The sequence below is a fragment of the Rhinoderma darwinii genome, chromosome 4, assembly GCF_050947455.1.
Source record: "Rhinoderma darwinii isolate aRhiDar2 chromosome 4, aRhiDar2.hap1, whole genome shotgun sequence".
NCBI classification, from domain to species: Eukaryota; Metazoa; Chordata; class Amphibia; order Anura; family Rhinodermatidae; genus Rhinoderma; species Rhinoderma darwinii.
The window spans coordinates 137,436,479-137,452,032 of record NC_134690.1 but is presented as its reverse complement, the minus strand read 5'-3'; the positions used below and the strand labels follow the sequence as shown (position 1 = coordinate 137,452,032).

Sequence of the window (15,554 nt, the reverse complement as noted above, 5' to 3'; positions counted from 1 at the left end):
AGCCTATCAGGACCAGCCTCCTGATAGGCTTCCTGTCAAAGTGACAGGAAGTGACTGTGTCCCTGTCGGGAGGTCAGCTGTCCCCGACAGCTGACACCCCATTTTTGCCGATCAGCGGCTCATCGCCGCTTATTTAGGCAATTAACCCCTTTAAATGCGGCTATCGATAAGTCTTATTATAGGAAGAAAATGAAAATGTAAAAAAAAAAAGTACACATATTTGGTATCACCGCGTTCATAACGACCCAAACTATAAAACTATAATGTTATTTTTCTTGCATGGTGAACACCGCAATTTTTTTTTACGGAAAACGATGCCAGAATCACTATTTTTGGTCACCACCCCTACCAAAATATAGAATATAAAGTGATCAAACAGTCACATGTACCCCAAATTAGTACCAATAAAAACTGCAACCTGTCCCGCAAAGAAGCCATTACACAGCTTTTTTGACTGAAAAATAAAAATGTTATGGCTCTCAGAATATGGTGACACAAAAAATTTATTATTTTATAAAAGTGATTTTATTGTGCAAACTCTGTAAAACATGAAAAAAACTATATACATATGGTATCGCTGTAATCGTACCAACCCGCAATATAAAGTAAAATATCATTTACAGCGAACGCCGTAAGAAATAAAGAATTTAAACCGCTAAAATCACTGTTTTTTGGTTACCAAAACTCTAAATAAAAAGTGATCAAAAAGTTGAATGTACCGGAAAATGGTACCAAGAAAACTTAGTTTGTCCCGCCAAAAATAAGCCCTCACACCGCTCAATGGACAAAAAAATAAAAACGTTATGGCTCTCAGAATGTGTTTTTCTATCAAATAGTTTTTTCTTTGTAAAAGTAGTAAAATATAAAAAAACCTATAGAAATTTGGTATCGCCATAATCGTATTGAGATGCAAAATAAAGTTAAAGGGAACCTGTCACCAGCATTTCACCTATTGAACTTTACTTATCCCTCACTGGCCGCTGCTATAAAAAGTTCATTTTCGTTATCCCCTCTCCTAAACTCCTCCTCTGACTGTAAATAACGGTCTGCAAACATTTCGCGCCTTTTATCGTAATAATCCGGTGTCCCTTTCTGCGCACACCCCAGAAGAGGACATCAATGCACAAGCGCAGGATTTTGTGTGCTGGGGGAAGGCGAGGAGCTGTCAATCAAAAGTAAGGAGGCCGGGGAAGCGCGGAAAGACTTGATCAATGAAGATATGACTCTTTTATGCTCATTAGCATATGATGTGGGAACACTAATAAAACTGAATACTAAAGCTATAGAGCCGACTAAGCAGACAATTATAGGTTATATAGAAATGATTTTTCACCCACTACCACCAGGTATTGCTGACTTAATAGGTGAAATGCTGGTGACAAGTTCCATTTAAGTTGTCTTTTTTACCTCACGGTGAAAGCGGTAAAAAGGAAACCCAAAAAACAATGGAGGAACCGCAGTTTTTTTTCCAGTTTCACCCCGCAAAGAATTTTATTTTCAGTTTCCCAGTACATTACATGGTGCTTTAAATGGTGTCAATAGAAACTACAACTCTTCCCGCAAAAAATAAGCCCTCACAAAATTATGGCTCTTGGAAGGCAGGGAGTGAAAAACAGAAATAAAAAAGAAAAAAAAGGATCAGTCCAGAAAGGGTTAATTAATTTCTAATTAAAAAACATTTATTACCACGTGTGGGGTATTGCCGGTCGCAGGCGAAACGCGCGTCGAGGCGTTCCTGTGCCAACTCTCCACGTCCCGTGCTGCCATCATGTCCACAGGTATATTCGTTTCCACACTATCTTTTTGGGCATATATCTGTTACTTTTGCCTGTTTCTGCGCCGTTGATCTGTAGCGGGCATTTGTTATGCACACTTTGCAACGGGCAGCATTTCTGTCATAGATATAGCCTCATATACTTATACTTTGTATACCTTATTGGCATTATACGATATTTGTGTGTATGGTATGTGCATTATTGGGACGTGTTTCAGAGTTTGGTTGTCTCTTGTTTACCTCATGGTATGTTGTCATCTGTACCTGACTGCTATTTCTGCTTATATATGATCCTTCACTTTTGCTGTATTTATTATTGTAATACCATGTATCGTTATGTAATAATAAAGATGTATATTTTTTTACTCTTCATGGTAGTTATCTTCATATTCTATTTGGATGTTATGTCCCTTGCGCTTTCGCGCTTTGTAGGTTGCTTCTGAGTCATATTGGGGATTCTCCTTTTCGCTTTACCCTGTTTTGAGGTTCTTTGTAGGTTCAATAGTTATTTTAGCTGCCAGAAACACATATCGGACAAATTTACGTGTGGGGGCCCGAACCTCCAGGATAGGACCACATAGCAGTGCCGTAAATTACATCATTCGGGGGGTTTGACTTGGATCACAGTGTTAATAAGCTGGTATACCTGGTTCCAAAAGGCGGCAACTACTGGACATTCCCATAGAATATGCATTAGCGTGCCCTCCGCACCACACTGCCTAAAGCAGTGCGAATCCACTAGTGACTAGTTTGTGTGGTATTACTATCTGTTTTACAAGCAGATCCATTTAAATTTAGAAAACTGCACGTTTTTGCAAGTTTTCTAAAAATGTTGATGTTTTTCACTAATAAATATTCAATTTATCGACCAAATTTTTTCGCTAACAAAGTATAATATGTCCAGAGAAAACAATCTCAGAATTGCTTGGATAGGTAAAAGCATTCTCAAGTTGTTACCACATATAGTAACGCAAGTCAGATTTAAAAAAAATCAGCTGTGCCACAAGGCCAAAACAGGCAGTGTCCTGAAGGGGTTAATAACTGATCAAATGTCCGTTTTTCATGTGCATTTTGCATCAGTGTCTCCAAATTTTGATCCATTTCCAGTCCGTCTGTCCGTTTTTCATGTCCGTTAAAAAAATAAAGATGTATTTCATTTGTCAGGATTTTCGTGTTAATTCCCTGAAAACAGCAGTGCCCATGTAGATAGTGCCACAATGTCCCTGTAGATAGTGCCAAAATGCCCCTAGTGACACAGTGCCCACATATAGTGACATAGTGCCACACTGCCCATATAGTCAGTGCCAAAATGCCCACTTTTAGTGACAGTACCACCCCCAATATAGTGCCAGAGTGCCCATGTAAATACTGCCACACACCCTTGCAGATAGCAACCCCACATGTAGGCTTCACTCCCACCCACCTTGTAGATAGCAACCCCACATGTAGGTCTCACCCCCACATCTTGTTTAGATAGCAACACCACACATGTAGGTCTCACCCCCACCCCCCTTGTGTATCGCAGTGCAACCCCCACTCCCTTGTAGATCACACCCCCCCTTTTTCCTTGTGGATATCGCCACTAGGAGCTTAATCTTCGGCCAAAGGTTGCCGACGCTTTGGCCGGGGATCCAGCTCCTAGTGGGAGCTACTGTGGTGCGATCTGCAAGGGAGGCTGGTGGTGCGATCTGCAAGGGAGGCTGGTGGTGCGATCTGCAAGGGAGGCTGGTGGTGCGATCTGCAAGGGAGGCTGGTGGTGCGATCTGCAAGGGGGGCTGGTGGTGCGATCTGCAAGGGGGGCTGGTGGTGCGATCTGCAAGGGGGGCTGGTGGTGCGATCTATAAGGGGGACTGTGGTGCGATCTGCAAGAGAGGTGTTATCTACACTGGGGGGGGGGGTTGCTTATCGCTATATACGAGGAGTCCCTGCTTCCCTGTGGAACTGCGTTTCCATACTGTATCATTTTGTTCAGTACAGAACAGCAGTTCCGTGGGGAAGCCGGGACAGAACGGGGTGGACCAGGAAGTGACGAGACGGCGGAGCTTCCTCCTGCGGCACGGCGCGACAGCGCCACTAAAGAATCAATTCAATGATTCTGTTACACAGAATCGTGAGTCCTTAAATGTCGAATTAATCAAATTAATTAGATTAATCGCCCAGCCCTATTCATCTGTAATAATACATTTCTTTCTTCAACACAGAAGGTTTTACCATAGAAATGTAACTCAATATTTATTGCCCAGATTCTGCAGTATTTAGAAATATCTCACATGTGGCCCTAGTGTGGTAATGGACTAACACAGGCCTCATAAGCAAAGGAGCACCGAGTGGATTTTGGGGCCTCCCTTTTTTTTTTTTTATATATGTTTTAGGCGCCATGTCAGGTTTGAAGAGGTCTTGTGGTGCCAAAACAGAACCCCCCCCTCCCAAAAGTGACCCCATTTTGGAATCTACACCCCCAAGGAATTAATCTAGGGGTATAGTTAGCATTTTGACCCCACAGGTTTTTTGCAGAATTTAGTTGAATTAGGCCATGAAAATGAGTATCAACGGTTTTTACACTAAAATGTTGACATTTTCAATTTCACAAGGGATAAAGGAGAAAAAGCACCCCAACATTTGTATATCATTTTCTCCTGAGTACGGCAATACCCCATATGTGGCCATAAATGTTTTTTTTGTTAGAAAATTAACTAACCATTTCAGGACTGATCCTTAGTTTGCTTTTTCAATTTTGTTTTTCACTCCCCACCTTCCAAGAACCATAATTATTATTTTTTTTTTTCATTAATAGAGTGGTGTGAGGGCTTATTTGTTGCGGGAGGAGCTATAGTTTCTATTAACACCATTTAACCCTTTCCCGACCATTGACGAAAATGAACGTCCTGGTCGGCTGCTAGATCGCGCATCATGACGTTCATTTTCGTCAGTATTTCAAACTGTCACTCTATGTAAACGCACGCAGAGTGACAAGCCCGCGCTGACAGCTGTCCTAGACAGCTGATGCATCAGTCTCGCCGGTCAGCGGACCATCGCCGCTGCTTTCCGCAATTAACCCCTTAAGTGCGGCGACGGATTGCCGTCGCCGCATTTAAGTGGTTTGAAGCACATCGGCAGCCCCCACGACGTGATTGTGGGAGCTGCAGATGCTTGTTGTTGCAATCGGAGGCTAGACAATAGCCTCCGGGTTGCCATGTACGGAAGCCTCGGAGGAACAGCCTCCGGCCGGTCCTCCTCGCCTTCCTGTCAGTGTGACAGTTATGTCACAATGACAGAGTACATTACACTACGTGTGTAGTGTAATGTACTCTAGCAGCGATCAAAGCTGCAAGTCTCGTAGTCCCCTAGTGGGCCAAGTAAAAATAAGTAATAAATGTTTTTAAAAAAAAAAAAGTGTAAAAATGAGTTATAAGTTCTATAAACACAAAATGTTGTCAGAATTCCTGGTTTTTGGTCACCCGGCTTGCAAAAAATTGAATAAAAGGTGATCAAAAAATCGCAAGTAACCTAAAATGGTACCAATGAAAACTACAGATTGTCCCGCAACAAATAAGTCCTCACACGGCTCCGGTACGGAAAAAATAAAAAAGTTCTGGCTTTCAGAATATGGCGATACAAAATGTGCAGAGTGTTCCAAAAGCGGATACGATCGGGTGCCATTTATCAGTGCGACACCGGCCACATATCTATGAAATATTATTTATTTACCCCATTATTGTACCCTCTTATTATGCCCTGATGTTCTCCGCACAGATTACATATGCCCCCACATTATAAACTGAAATACCAGCAAAACCCCAAACAAAACTATTACCAAGCAAAATCTGCGCTCCAAAAGCAAAATGGCGTTCCCTCCCTTCTGAGCCCTGCAGCGTGCCCAAACAGCAGTTTGCGCCCACATATATGGCATTACCATACCCGGCAGAACCCGCTTAACGTTTTGAGGTATTTGTCTTCTGTGGCACAAACTGGGCACAACATATTATGCACTAAAATGGCATATCAGTGGAAAATTGCAATTTTCGCTTTGAACCATCCGCTGTGCACTAACCCCTTTGCGCACTATGACTTAATTACCCGTCATGGTGCGGCGGTTGATGTATGGAGCCGATCACGTGCTGAGCCCGTTCCATATGCTGTGGGTGTCAACTGTCTATTACATCTGACACCCGGGACTAACGGACAGGTACAGCGATCGCTCTGTTACAGAAGCCTGTAAGAATAACAATATACTGCAATACATTAGTATTGCAGTGTATTGTTCCAGCGATCCATTGATCGCTGGATCAAGTCCCCTAAGGGGATTAATAAAATGTGTAGAAGAATTAAAGTTATTAGTAGTGAGAATTTTTTTTAAAGTAAAAAAAAAACCTTTTCCCATTTTTCTTCTAAAGTATTGTAAAAAAATGAACAAAATTGGTATCGCTACGTCCGTAAAAGTCCGAACTATTACAATATACCATTATTTAATTTGCACGGTGAACACCTTATTAAATAATTGAAACCGCCAAAATCGCTGTTTTTTTTTTATCACCTTAGCTCTAAAAAAAAAATGTAATACAACTTTTTAATCGCTTTTTATGTACCAAAAAATGGTACCAATAAAAACTACAGCTCCTCTCACAAGAAATAAGCCCTCACACCACTCTATTGATGGAAAAATAAAAAAGTTATGGCTCTTGGAAGGCGGGGAGTGAAAATCTAAAATAAAAAATGGATCAGTCCTGAAAGGGTTAATTCATTTCAAATGAAAAAACGTATAACCACATGTGGGCTATTTTCAGACTCGGGAGAAATTGCTTTATAAAAAATTGTTGTTTTTTTTCCTCCTTTATCCCTTGTGAAAATGAGAAAATTCAACATTTTAGTGGAAAAAAGTTTGATATTAATTTTCGTGCCCTAATTCTAATAAACTCTGCAAAAGATCTGTGGGGTCTAAATGCTCACTATACCCCTAGAAAAATTCCTTGAGGGTTTTTCCAAAATGGGGTCGCTTTTGGGGGGTTTCCACTGTTTTGGTCCCTCCAGTGCATTGCAAATGCGACATTGCACCGAAAACCATTCCAGCAAAATCCGAAATCCAACTGGCGCTCCTTCCCTTCTGAGCCCTGCTGTGGGTCCAAACAGCAGTTTATTACCACATATGGGGTATTGTCGTAATCGGGTAACATTGCTTCGTTATTCCTTGTAAATATTAAAGATTTTAATTTTTACTGACTAATTCCAATATATTTAGCGAAAAACCTGTGGTCAAAATGCTAACTATACCCCTAGATAAATTCCTTGAGAGGTGTAGTTTCCAAAATGTGGTTACTTTTGGGGTGTTTTCACTGTTTTAGTCCCTCTAGGGCGTTTGCAAATGCGACATTGCACCGAAAACCATTCCAGCAAAATCAGAAATCCAAAATCCAAATGGCGCTCCTTCCCTTCTGAGCCTTGCTGTGGGCCCAAACAGCAGTTTATTACCACATATGGGGTATTGTTGTAATCGGGAGACATTGCTTTACAAATGTTGGGGTGCATTTTCTTCGTTATTCCTTGTAAATATTAAAAATTTCTATGTTTCAGAAAAAAAGTAGATTTTAATTTTTACTGACTAATTCCAATATATTTAGTGAAAAACCTCTGTGATAAAAATGCTAACTATACCCCTAGATAAATACCTTAAGGGGTCTAGTTTTCTACATGGGGTCGTTTATGGGGAGTTTCTATCGTTCTGGCAGCTCAAAGCTTCTCCAAATGTACAGTGGGGCCTAAAACATTTTCAAGCAAAATATGAGTCCTAAAAGCCTCCGGGTGCTCCCTTCCTTTGGGGCCCTGCCGTGTGTCCATGCAACGCATTAGGGCCACAATATGAGTATTTTTGAAAACAGGAGAAACAGGGTGATAGATTTTGTGGTGTGTTTCTACATTTTCATGTTCGCTTTACAAAGAAATCGGTCTTCAAACTGATACTTTTATGGAAAAAGTTAATTTTTTTTTTTTTCACCTGCTATGTATTAAATTTAGCAAAAAACTGTGGGGTCAAAATACTTACTATACCCCTAGATAAATACCTTAAGGGGTCTAGTTTTCTAAATGCGGTCATTTGTTGGGGTTTCCATCATTCTGAGACCTATGAGCCTCTGAAAACCTGGCTTGGTGCAGGAAAACAAAACGTACTTACAAATTGAATAATAATTTTATAAATGTTTCAAAATTTTTGGAGAGCTATGGTGACCAAAACACAGTGATTTTGACGTTTTTAAATGCTTTATTTTTGTATGGTGTTCATTGTGCGCTGTAAATGCCCTTTTACTTTATTCTGCGGGTTGATACAATTATGGCGATACTATATGTATATATATATTATGTTTTGCAGCGGTTGCACAATAAAATCACTTTTTTATCAAATAATTATTTTTTGTGTCGCCATATTTTGAGAACCAGAATTTATTTTATTTTTTTCAGTCAAATCTGTTTAAGGGCTTGTTTTTTGCGGGACTGGTTGTAGTTTTTTTTTGGTACTATTGTGGGGTACACGCGACTTTTTGATCAATATTTATTCTATATTTTGGGAGTGGCGGTGACCCAAAATAACGATTCTGGTATTTGTTTTTTCTTTTTTTTTACGGTGTTCACCGTGCGGGAAAAATAACATTATAGTTTGGGATATTACGAACGCGGTGATACCAAATATGAGTACTTTTATATATATATATATATATATATATACTTTTTATTTTTTTTTCCCTATAATAGATTTATTATAGAAAAAAGGCGTTTTGTTTTTTTTGTTTTTTTTAAACTTCTAACTTTTATTTTTACAATTTTATAAAACATTTTTATGAGCTTATTTTTTCACCTGCAGCACTGATCACTGCACACTGCCTCTGCTGGCTTGCCTTCTTTTTATAGTACATCCTGGTGCCATCTCTTCCCCAGGTATGCAATGCACCCGGCCGTCCACATGATGTAAAGGACAGCGTGATTTATCATACCAGGCCATGTTCTATCACTACTCCATAGTACAGTTCTGATGCTTGCATGTAAGTTGTGGGCATTTTTGGTGCTGGACAGGGTTCAACATACTGTGTTATAGAGAAAAAGGGAAGATGCACGGCGCCACCATAGTGCAGATAAAAAGGATCACCGGATTAAAAAAAGGGGGGATGAGGTATATGTTCACCTTGACAGGTTGTGCTTGGTCAGGCACAACACTGATGCGTGCAGTGGTATTAAGATATAAGCTGCTGCCAAGGTCAGATCCGGGAGAATAGACAATGTTACCGCTAAGAAGTGGAGGAAAAAGACCAGAAAAATTTGACCTATAAACGGCGCTGCTATAATAAAATTGGAGAGCTCGATGAATGTAGATATAGTTTAATAAAACTATATCTACATTCATCGAGCTCTCCAATTTTATTATAGCAGCACCGTTTATAGGTCACATTTTTCTGGTCTTTTTCCTCAGGGTTCAGCATAGGCAGTCTGGTCTGTGGCTACGCAGTCCCAAATTCAGCAAGCTGTGATGCACTGTGTGTTTTGACACCTCATAGCTAGCATTAACTTTTCAAGCAATTTGTACCACAGTATCTCTTCTGTGGGATCGGACCAGGCGGGCTAGCCTTCACTCCCCACACACATTATTGATCCTTGCACGTCCATGACCCTGCTGCCTATACATCGGTTGTCCTTTGTTGGACCACTATCGGTTGGTAGTAACCACTGCATAAAATCACGCCAATATGGTTGATGTATGGCCTCGCAAAAAACTGTGGTCTTAACGGCAATATAGTGCAGCTATTTGCCACCCTATGTGGGCGTGGTTTGGCCATGTGCGGCTGTGCCGTGTGTTCTGGCAGTGTTTTTTTGTTTTTTTTTTAATTGAAGTGAAAAAAAATGTAAAAAAAATTCCTTAACTACAACTTTTTTATTTATTTTTTTGCGACACGCTCAAAAGGGGTGTAGGTTATCAGAAAATAGGCATGGTCTGATTAAAAAGGGGTATGGTGTATATATGACACTGTGCGGCAAAATTTTGTTACAAAAAATTGGCATAAGCGAAGCCGTCTAAAAAGTGGTATAAAGAAAATAAGTGTCTAGCAAGATGTGCCAAATTTTTCATACAGCATACACCACTTACACAAGTCAGTCAATGCGCCTAATTGATCAAAGTTTACACTGTGTAAAACTTAGGCCCCATGCACACAAACTTATTTTTGCGGCCGCAATTCATTTCAATGGGCCCATGAACACGACCGTGGTTTCCACGGTCCGTGCATTGCCCAGGAGCCTGGTCCGCAAAAAGAACAGACATGTCTTATTACAGTCGTGTTTTGCGGTCCAGGCTCATATAAATGAATGCACGTGGCCATGTAACGCCCCGCGATCTGCGGGCGGTTCGCGGGTGACACTCCGCAGCCATCCGAGCCCCAAATCACGGCCGTGCACACCACTACGGCCGTGTGTACCATGTGTACAGCCTACTTCACTGAGGTTTTTGTTTTTTGTTTTTTTTTGTCAGGTAGAAAAAATCTGCCTCACTTTCATTTTGGATTTTTGAGGCAGAATTTGAAATGCAAAACAAGTAGGAGATTCCAGCATTCACATGACTGACTGCTGTGGAATTTTAATGTTGGATTAATAAATGTCGTTTTACAAGCATAGATCGTGTGAATTTTAAGCTGGAATCTCTTATTAGTTTTGTATCTGAAGAATATGTTCTGCTCCAGACGACTATGCATGGATCACACGTCCTATTATTTTGGATTTACTTGGGTGACTTCCTTTTTACTACATTCTAAAAGGCACGCTTTTCTTTTTTTTTATAACATATTTTTTTGCTTGCTTTTTTCCCCCACTTTTTGAAAAATTATTTTATCTTTTTTTACTTATTTTATTTTGAAATTGTAAATACCACTCCAAACAAACAGCGTTATGACAACGCCCTTACAGCCCATTGAATTCAATGGGTAAAACCCGCAACGGAAAAGCAACAACAACGCAGCATAAACTGACATACTGCGGATTTAAAATCCACACCGCAGGTCAATTTATGAATGTTTTTGCTGCGTGTTTTTTTTATCCGCATCGTGGGCATGAGATTTTTTAAATCTCATTCACTTTGCTGCTACTGTGAATGCTGCGGAGTTCCCGCACAGAATTCCCTTGCGGAAATTCTGCAGCATTTATACTACATGGGAACCCGACCTTACTAAACTAATAACACACACGCGCACACACGTACTGTTCATGTCTGTTTTTGAGCAGATTGAGTAAACATCCACAATGCAGGGAGTATAAATAAGTGAACCCGTGAATAAGTGACCTGTAGTTCCCTCTTTAGCAGCAATCCCTTTCACCAAACATTTTCTGTAGCTGCAAATAAGATTTGCACAACATGGAGGAGGAATTTAGGACGATTCCTCCCTGCAGATGTGTTTCAGTTCATCAATATTCCTGGGAAGCTTTGTGTGCGCAGTCCTCTTCAGATTATGTCACAGCATCTCAATAGGGTTAAGCTCAGGACTCTGGCTCGGCCATTCCAAAACACAATTCTTCTTCTTTTTCAACCATTGTTTGGATGATTTGGATCATTGTCTTATCGCACAACATCTTATTAGTTTGAGGTAATGGACTGCTGTCCTTACATTCTCCTGTAAGATGTTTTCATACACCTTTTAAGATCTCTCAATGATCGTAAGGCATCTAGGTCCTGAAGCAGCAAAGCAAGTCAAAACCATGATGCCCCCTCCCCATGCTTCACAGTTGAGGTGTTGGTGTGCAGTGTACTTTTTCCTTCCAACATGGCATTGTGCATTTCCCAGAAGCATTGTGGAACATACAAGTGGTCTTGGGCAAACTTGAGACTGACCGCAAGTTTTTAGTTTTTTTTATACAGCAGCAGCTTCCTTTAGGGGGTCCTTCCATGAACACCATTATTGACCACACCGTGTGAACCCAGCCTGAAAGTCAGGGATGTCCAATCTCCTCTCCTTAATTAAAATACACCTTTTTCCAACTAGCACTTGAATAAGTCATTAAAGGCTCATTCAGACGAGCGTGTATTTTGGGGGCTTTTCACGCAACCGTTGTTTCAACAGCGTGTGAAGTGTCCGTGAAAAAATAGGACTGGTCCTATTTTTTTTGCGCTTTCACACATCCCTCCATAGACTCTAGTCTATTGAGGATGTGTGATAACGCGTCCCCCGCATGTGCACCTCGGGTGTGAGAATCTGCAGTTTTTCACGTCCGAGGTTGGCCACATTCGTGTGAATGTAGCCTTAGGCAGAGGTTCACTTACTTTTTCTCCCTGCACTGTGGATGTTTACTCAATGTGCTTAATAAAAGACATTAACAGTACAACCGTGTGTCATTAGTTTGGTTAAATTGTGTTTGCCTATAATTGTGACTTCTATAAGTCAAATCAGATATTAGTAACCGATGCAGAAATCCAGGTAATTCCAAAGGGTTCACTTACTTTTTTCTTTTAAATGTATTTGTGATTGCTATCTATGTATAAGTTGGGTATTATCCGTGATTCCAAAAAAAAAAAGTCAACCTCAAATTCTGGATGGGATCCATAATGCTTTGTGGCATGGATACGACATTGAAACCTCTTAAAGCTGGTGCTGGCCTGTTTCCTCATCTATGTGTAAGGGAAGTTAAAGGGTACCTCCAATGGTGCTGGCATTCTCGTGTACAGACAAAATTTTAAATAAATGTGATGGCGGTACAGGCAGCCTGGGCGGTATTATTGCTGAGTTAAATGTGTGAAACCCAAAGCCTTCCCTGCATAAGAGCGTTCCAGGATAGGCCTTGAGGGTTGCACGGTTGTATCTCCCCTTGTCAAATTTAAAGTTCTGGTGGGAGGTGAAAATGGCAACAACGTTGGAGGTACTCTATAAAAAGCAACCGCTCATGTTCGCTATCAAAAAGTGGAAATAATTTTATAATATCCCTTCACCTATTTAGGCCTTATTCACACGAACGTGTTATATGATTTTCACGCGCGTTGCACGGACCTATGTTAGTGAATGGGGCCGTTCAGACTGTCAGTGATTTTCACGCAGCGTATGTGCGCTGCGTAAAACTCATGACATGTCCTATACTTGCCCGTGTTTCGCGCAGCACGCACCCATTGAAGTCAATGGGTGCGTGCAAATCGCGCTCGGCACACGGAAGCACTTCCGGGCGCCGCGCATGATTCGTGCAACAGCAGTAAAAAGAATGAATGAAAACAGAAAAGCACCTTCTGTTTTTATGTTTGTAAACATAAAAACAGAGTGTCATAATGATGCCGGCTGCGTGAAAATCACAGATGCCACACTGAGCTTTTGCACGCGCAAAACGCAGCGGTTTTTGCGCACGCAAAACGGACACGTTCGTGTGAATAAGGCCTAAGTTTGGGTGTGGGTAGCATTTAATACGACTCTAAATTTGGTTTATGGAAGTAACATTTTTATAAGTACTAGTCACAGATCAATGTAAAGCTTGTTTTTTTTTGTTTTTTGTTTTTTTTAAATGTGAAATGTTTCAAAAATGAAAAACCTAATTGTGACATTGAATAACAATTGTTGACATTGCAGCATCTCTGTGTTGTCTGTAAACAGCTTATTTTTACACCTGCCGCCACTGTTGCAGCTGTGCAGTCTGACATCCCAATGATTTCGTCGTCTGCATCTTCAACCTCCAGTCAATCATCTGCTGCTCAGGTAAGCAAATGTGAGCTAAAGGCGTCCTTAAAAATAAATCACCTAAATGCTATCCATCTGGTGCTCCTGTCAGTGGGCACTCACCCATAATAGGTGTCTATGTAATACATGTACAGCTTGAGCCTGCCAGAACTCCCAGCTCTGGCTCATAGCGGCCCAGTAGGAAACTCTGCTCTGACGTCCATATGCCCTAATAGGGGCCGGGACCCCAACCAATCCTTAAAATGAAGTGTATTCCTGCACAGCAACTCTCCCAGCCAGCTACTATCATCATCATCATCTTGAATGGGGCACTGCTGCAGTTCCCTGCAGAACGGGTGGCCAGAAGCGCTGCTGTGCAGGAGAAAACTGGAGAGGTCTTGAAAGAGGTCAGAGGTGGGACCCCGAACAATCAGAATGTAATGACTTGGTGATTTGCAATATTATTAGAAGTTAAGAAATACCCCTTTAATTTAAAATGTGGGTAAAATGTCTATTGGAGTTGATGTTACTTGTTTGTATGAACTGTAAAAAATATTGTTGTTGGTATACCAGTATTGTTAAAAATAGTTATTTTTTATTTATTTTGTATTCATTTTATCATTTGCTTTTGAAGAATGATTTTCTGATGGGTATATTTTTATATTTAATATTTTTTTTAAATTAGGTTCAGAATTTAACAATGCGGAGCCCACCAATATTGGAAATATCATGCCCTCAAAACAGTCCCCCAAAGTTAAATAACCATGACCAGCACCTTGCTATGTGTCACAAGACAACCGTGACCAGTTCGAAAACCATACACACCGACTCTTATGAGTCAAGCCGTAAAGGAGAGAGTCCTGGATCAGAATCCCGCTGCACAGCCGTAACACGTACAGCAAGCTTACATCAGTTGCTTGCACCAGGCATGTATTCGTATTAAAAGAAAAAAATTTAGCTTTGTTTTATTTATTTATTTTCTTTTTTTTTTTTTTTTAATCCTGAATCCATTTCAAATCATTAGAGTGTAAGCCTTAGATCGTGGGTGTAGTGATGGTATAGACCCTTGTACTAGGTGTAGCCGGTCATTAAATAGGTTACAGAACCACATTAAATATGCACATCAATTACAATAAAAAAAGGTGAAAACCAGTAAAAGATATAGTTATTGTAATGACGGGGTAGGGAGACAGACAGATGAGCCCTAATCTACCCGCTCCTCAGTCCCTGCCTACTTGCACGGCCCGTCCTAGGCGACGGAGAACAACTGGGCGATGGTCCCTACGCTCAATAAGTGCACGACAGACCAACAGACAAGGGAACACAGAAGCGAAGGGAAATGGGGCAGTTGCCCACGGCAACACCGTGAGCAACAAGAGTAGTGAACGAGCCGAGTCAAACCAGGAGAGCACGAGGTACCAAACGCAAAGCAGGAGAGTAGTCCGTAAAGCCAGGGTCAATATGAAGCAGAGGATAATACTACAAGCAGGAGCAGCAGAGCTAGGAAACAGACAGAATCACAGGCAAAGGAGGAGCAGGAAATGAGGGTATAAATAGACAGAGGGCGGGAGCTAGCTCCGTCTGGCCAGGCTGTGATAGGTTCTCCCACTCCTCAGCCTCCCAGCCTGAGTGGTAGAAGATCGAGTCACTCTAACAGATCTAGGCACAGATGCAGGCTGATTACCCACGGGCGTCGACAAAGAAGCTGTGTCATGCAAATCCATTACAGTTATATTGATTATATTATACAAGTAAGTGGGCACTATAGGGGGAAGCAAAGACAGAGAGGAGAGAAAGTGAGATTAACCAGTCGTCAATGGGAACATGAATGAACAAAGAAAATAAAGATGAGCATAAAACACCACTGAGGGTTTCTAAAGTGGCACATTTTTGCTACGAGAGGGGAATCGGAACTGCACTTTAGCCCTAGTGGGCAGGGATGACACTATTACTCAGTAGTGGAAATACTGCAACAAGGAGAAGATAGTTCTGCAGTGATAATTTGACTTACAATAACATAAACATTTAGTCTCCGGTGGTAGGAAAGAAACAGTTTGTGCCTATGTATTGAGTCCTTTAGTACTGTAGCCAAAAGTTCTTTATGTTGACTTCTAAGTAGTCAG

General features: G+C 41.0%; 1 protein-coding gene across 1 annotated transcript in view; it reads left to right on the top strand.

Moving 5' to 3' along the window:
* PHC3 (polyhomeotic homolog 3) overlaps positions 1 to 15,554 on the top strand; it is an 84,136-nt gene that overhangs the window by 23,957 nt on the left and 44,625 nt on the right. The window contains exons 6-7 of the mRNA XM_075861590.1: positions 13,369 to 13,470; positions 14,117 to 14,357. Of these exons, the coding sequence (XP_075717705.1) occupies positions 13,369 to 13,470; positions 14,117 to 14,357 (343 nt within the window). The remainder of the gene's footprint in view (positions 1 to 13,368; positions 13,471 to 14,116; positions 14,358 to 15,554) is intronic.